This window comes from Pundamilia nyererei, unplaced genomic scaffold (genome assembly GCF_000239375.1).
Source record: "Pundamilia nyererei isolate P.nyererei 1_Seehausen unplaced genomic scaffold, PunNye1.0 scaffold00006, whole genome shotgun sequence".
Taxonomy (NCBI): domain Eukaryota; kingdom Metazoa; phylum Chordata; class Actinopteri; order Cichliformes; family Cichlidae; genus Pundamilia; species Pundamilia nyererei.
Genome location: NW_005187407.1, coordinates 5,556,581 through 5,562,109, shown reverse-complemented (window position 1 = coordinate 5,562,109; position 5,529 = coordinate 5,556,581). Strand labels below are relative to the sequence as shown.

Sequence of the window (5,529 nt, the reverse complement as noted above, 5' to 3'; positions counted from 1 at the left end):
GTAAGTGGTGCCAGCTCATTTGAGGTCTTACAGTGAAAGTCTTTTCATGTCCTCTTGTACTTGGTCCAGTGTGGTGGGTATTGGTGCAAATTACTGACCTCTGTCATCATTTTAGGTGGGGGAACTTGCACAATCGGTGGCTGACTAAATACTTTTTTGCCCCACTGTAAGTGGGGACGAGTAAAACAACATAAAGGGCCCTTCACATACACTCATGGCCCAATATGCAGAGTTTTTGTGATCTGAGTGTTAAGCGTTGTTGAATGATTACTAATAATTATAAATAACACCGAGTGTGAGTCGAGGTTATTATAGCTAACCAAAACTGAACTGAAAACAACAACTAGACTCTTGAAAAAAGTTAACTGAAGCCATTTTGGGAACATGGAAAAATAAAATAAAATAAAAATGTAGAGGAAGTTTATGAATTGTGTTAATTTAGTAAAAAATTGCATATAAACTGTTTTTGCATTCTCAGTAGATCTGTATTTCAAAATTCACTATAAACACTTATTACGAGGGACTTTTTGGACAAAAGTGACCCCGATCACACTGTGCAGGCATGAAATATGAACAGAATGGTGTAGGTTAAGTTAAGAAAAACAAAAAGGCACATAAAAGAATTCAACTAAAAGGGAAGAAGTGAATACAGCTTTGTGCCTTCTCACTGATTTTTCTTGATCTGAAAATCTGTTTTTATTGAGAGGTTGTGCTGGTTTTTAGAAACCAATCTGCTGGATTTTGTGTGTAGGAAGTAGGAAGTCCTAAACCATATACATCCTGTGAATCTAACACAGCACTGGCCTGCTGCCAGGCCTGCCCTCCACCCACCAAATCACACTTTCTGCATTTCGTAAAAGTCAAACAAAAAGCATTACAGTGGTCTTATTTCACACAGTGAACCAGGGACTGAAGAGGAAGGTGATGAGAGAAGAAATGTTGCTCTCACCAGTTTGCGTTCCATCTGTGTGCAAACTCCACCAACAGCATGAGCTGGATCAAGAGGAAAATGAACCCGCCAGCGGCTCCTATGTAGCGCCAAACTGAGCCAAAATGAGAAGAGAAAGAGACGGAGACAATTGTTTAACTGATGACAAGAGCTACTTGCCAGGCAAGCTGTGCCAGAATTGAAATTGTGCTCCATAAATAGATAGAGTTACAGTGACATTTGTAAAAGTTTACTCAGGTCAGATGACACAGGAAGTTGTTTGTTACTTTACATACATTTACACAGCTCTATGTTAGGTTACCTAATGCACCACTTTACTTATTTAAGCTTTAAAAGAAAACTTTACAGTATTGAAGCCTCAAGCTGAGCGTTTAGCTTTTACCTTCCAGGAATGTTGACTCATTGGGGAGGAAGAAGCCTCCAGCGCAACACGCCACCAGCGCGATAAACTTCAGTAACCAGAATCTGAATCAAGGCGGTGATAATGTTATAAAAAAGGGGAAAATGCAGATAAAATTACACCATAAAAACAATGATTACTGACAACTGAGACACAGCAGAATATTTAATGCAATAAATCCAAAAATAACAAATTTAACAAATCTCGTGTTGCCTTTACTCGTGACTCTTGTTCAATATTATGAATGCAGCTGCTTTTTTTGATGGAAGATTAAACAAATTCTTCTTACCCGTTATGTACGGCTGCCCGGCAGCCCGTGCTGTTGTTGACCCGCATAGTGAAGATACAGAAGAAGAAGAAGAAGCAGGCCATGCCAAAGCACACCTTGTACACAGCAGCGTATCCAACCAGAGTTTTGCAGTCTTCTCCTGCATTCACTGTCTGGCAAAACTCAGCGTAGAAGGGGATCTAATTGGAGGAAAAAAACCAACCCAAAACCCCCAAAATACTCAAATTAGATCATCATGTCATGTCAGTGAAAAGCAACCCACCTCTGCTCATGTTTGTCTAGTATGAGGCCTCGGTGAAAGGGCCCAATAGTGTCCATCTATTCTGAGCGTCACGCCCCTAAAGGAGCAGAAAGAGAGAACAGGCAGCAACAACAACCCCTCTTTCTCTCTGTGGAGCCCTCTTTCATCCTTCACTCTCTACAGCCTGTTAAAGGGGCCTTACAACTAACTGTCAGTGTACACAAACAAAGGACATGGATGAATAAATTAACCACCTTTTGTCAGCGAGTCAGAGGAAATGGGAAGAGGGGAGAACACAGACAGCACGAGCAAGAAAAACGTGGAGATTCCTCTTAAAATAAACTGCGAAAGACTTTTCAGAACTACAGTGAGCTGCGTAATACAAAACTGGAGTTAAGGTAGCAAAGATAAGGACCTTGCTGTGACATTCAATAGAAGACTGCGGCAGAGAGCCAACAGAAGGGACACACTTTGAATTCGATAACCGCCAGTCTCGATACGTCGTTCCCCTTCACCGGAACGAGCTGTGGGACGAGTACAAAACGTGCTTTTCAGGCAAACACTGCTTTTTGAGAGCGTTTCAAATCTTTACTTGGGGATAATAAATTGCTTAACTCGGCTTTACTAATTACTGGCAGAATCCTTGAAAGTTGGACACACGGGTGAGATGCCGGCGGATTGAGCTGTCATCACCTCATTGTGTTAGCAAAGTCCAGAGCCAGATCACAACGTAAGGCAAAAAGCCCATTTTTGGAGCTTTTGTCTCAGGTTAAGGACCATATTAGCATGTCCATGGTGTTGTGATTAAGGAGGGAAATGGGGCCGGCTGTTTCGGACTGCTGTAAATCTCTTGAGAAAAGACCGGCGCTCTCATACGCACAATGACTGCTCTCTTAGCTGGGACTTCCCACTGTGCTCGGTGTGTGACTGACAGTGTGTTTATGGGGGTGTGTGTGAGTCAGTAGGCTTTGTGTGGGGCTATCAGAGACCATTTTGTGCCTTGGATGAGTCTTTTCCAGGGGCTCCATTTACAAAGAGACACACAGTAGGGAGTAGTTTTATTACTGCACTGTAGACACTGGCAGAAAGGAAGAAAAACTGCAGAAGAAGGAGACTGGTGAAAAAAATAAAGAAGATCACCTACAAATATCACTTTGACTCAAGCAAGCCTGGCCAGTGCCATGGTAACACAGTCAGCTCAAGACATCTTTCCCAGAGATAGAAACATCATTATTTCCTGTTTATCCTGAGATCAATATAAAATGTGAGTCAGCGAGCGAGCAGTGTATCAGTGAACCAGGACATCACCTCTGAGACCTTGTTCCAGACTATATCTACACACTGTGTTGACAGTCTGACTCTCCCAGATGACAAGGATAACTATACTGTAGCAGACAACAGCCGTTATCGTGGCATTCCAGTTTAATTGGATTTTTTTTTTTAGAAACAGTCACTGGAGGTCATCTTTCATTTCGTTCATTCAGAGAAGAAAGCAAAGGTTCACGAAAGAGTTTATCGTCTCCACTTCAAAGGCTTGATAGGCTCTTAAAACAAACAAAACCTACCGGGCAAGACTCGTGTCCTCAGAGCTGTGGCCTTGCTGCTGTGTAGATACACATATCTGTTAAAATAGCAGGATGTCTGTTTTGCCCATAGCAATGCTGTAAAATTTTAATTTTTCCTGTTAGCATCGGCGGTGTTAGCATAGAGGCTGCTGGCCTTGTTGTTTAGAGCAGACGGTGAACAAAATTGTTCAACCACATGACAAAATCTGGTTGAAAATGTTTTTGTTCTTGTTACACTTTCCGCTCAGTTCAGTTTCATTTTCAGGAGGTGAAAAGGTGTGAAGTAAGCTGGAGAAGAGTGTACAGACTAAAGAGTGAGGCGAAACTGTGTAAAAGGTCACAGTATTGAGGTTTTTATTCTTTTGTTTACCAGAGGCTGCGAGCTGACATTTCAAAAAGCGAGGGACAGAATTAAGACTTCAAAGACAGGAAAAAATCCTTACAGAGACAAAAATAAGGGCAGAAATAACACACACGGGACACAGCCATCAGGAGGACATTTAACAATATCTTAAAGAAGACTCCACACCTATCGAGAAACACACTGGCCCTCTATAATGCAGTTTGTACAGCATATATGGGGGAAATGGTGAATGGGGACCAATTCACCATGTTCAACTGTTTCTATCTACTGAAGACCCAGGAGACATAATCTATAATGTAGTTTACATTACTGTAATTAAAAAAACTTACTTCAATTATAATTTCTTTTTTAGATATGCCATCCACTGAGCATGTCCTACTTAAGTCCTTTATTGATATATAATGTAATTACATTTTGGGGGTGGGGAGGGTTGTTGGCAAAACAAAGAGTGTGCATGCATTTTGAGAGAATGATGTGATATATGTACTCACGTTCTCTTTCAGCGCTTGCTCCACAGTGGGCGACATCATGACAGCACAGAGGACGGTGACCAACAGGAAGTACAAGGCATACATGATTCGGGTCCCTGTGGATTGTTTGATCTTCGGGCAGCACTTACAGCAGCACGAGCAGGCCGCTGAGCCGCAGCAGCAGGCCAGCTGCATGCAGAGAACAAGGCAGAAAAGGTGGAAGAGAGAGGGGGATAACAACAACAACAACAACTTTATTATCACTCTTAAGCAGCTTCTCATACAGACGTTATGTGTTTTGTGGCGGAGCTGGGAAAACCAGGCGTCAGTGCAGTTATCTCTCTCAGCAGTTTCACTGGATAAAAGTAAACTGGTAGAAAAATATTCCCTGAAATCCACCACCCTGAGCATGCCCAATCTTGTCAGGTCTGGTTAGTACCTGGATAGGAGACTGCCCAGGAATACCTGCGTGCTAAAAGTATTCCTGGGCAAGAACCCAGAGTTGCTTCCGATCAATTTATTGGACTGTGTAAATATTACATAGAAAACGGTGCTTATGTGTTGTATAAAACTCTCAAGAGTACTCAATTCGAGCACAAAATTACTATACAGGAACCAGTCCATTTAACTACATTCTAACCTGGGATGAAAAGACATGGATGAAAAGACGTGCATGCCATGATATCTGCACACAGTATGAAATGTTTGATAGTTATAGGTCATATTTAATCCCATCACTTCAACTGATATAAAGTCAAATATCATATTATGAACATTTTAACACTCCACCCTTAGACTCTATTCAGTTATGGCAAACTGCATGCGAAAGAAATAATTGTTATCAGAATAACAGGACCAGGTCAGACTGACATGCAACATGCACACAGCAGAGATAACAAAATGATCTAAAACTAAAATTCTCAGCTTAAATCCTCTTAGTCAATGAACCGTACAAGGAACGTTAAAGGAGGTTTCCTGAGTTGTCTTCATGAGATGCATTGCAAATCTTTTACTTTTAGTTGCAGTATCAGCAGTTTCAAATCTGTCTGGTCTGTGGGAAACCAGTTTTGTTTGCTATTGCAGATGAGTTTCAGTGGTGTTGTGTAACCGTATTAGGGCAAACTTCATTGTATTAAAAAGCTTTCCATGCTTTACACTCAGCACTTAACTGAGTTTGTTTTCTACTGAACAGTGAATAACATAAAAAAAGGATCCCCATTCATGCTTCAGTCAGAGCCCTCTCTTTCCTTC

General features: G+C 41.5%; 1 protein-coding gene across 1 annotated transcript in view; it reads right to left on the bottom strand.

Annotated features, from left to right (window-relative positions):
* The window catches only part of serinc5 (serine incorporator 5), a 19,385-nt gene that overhangs the window by 6,990 nt on the left and 6,866 nt on the right, over positions 1-5,529 (bottom strand). The window contains exons 2-5 of the mRNA XM_005722271.1: positions 4,300-4,467; positions 1,639-1,817; positions 1,332-1,414; positions 950-1,043 (exon numbers count right to left, since the gene is read on the bottom strand). Coding sequence (XP_005722328.1) covers positions 950-1,043; positions 1,332-1,414; positions 1,639-1,817; positions 4,300-4,467 — 524 coding nt within the window. The remainder of the gene's footprint in view (positions 1-949; positions 1,044-1,331; positions 1,415-1,638; positions 1,818-4,299; positions 4,468-5,529) is intronic.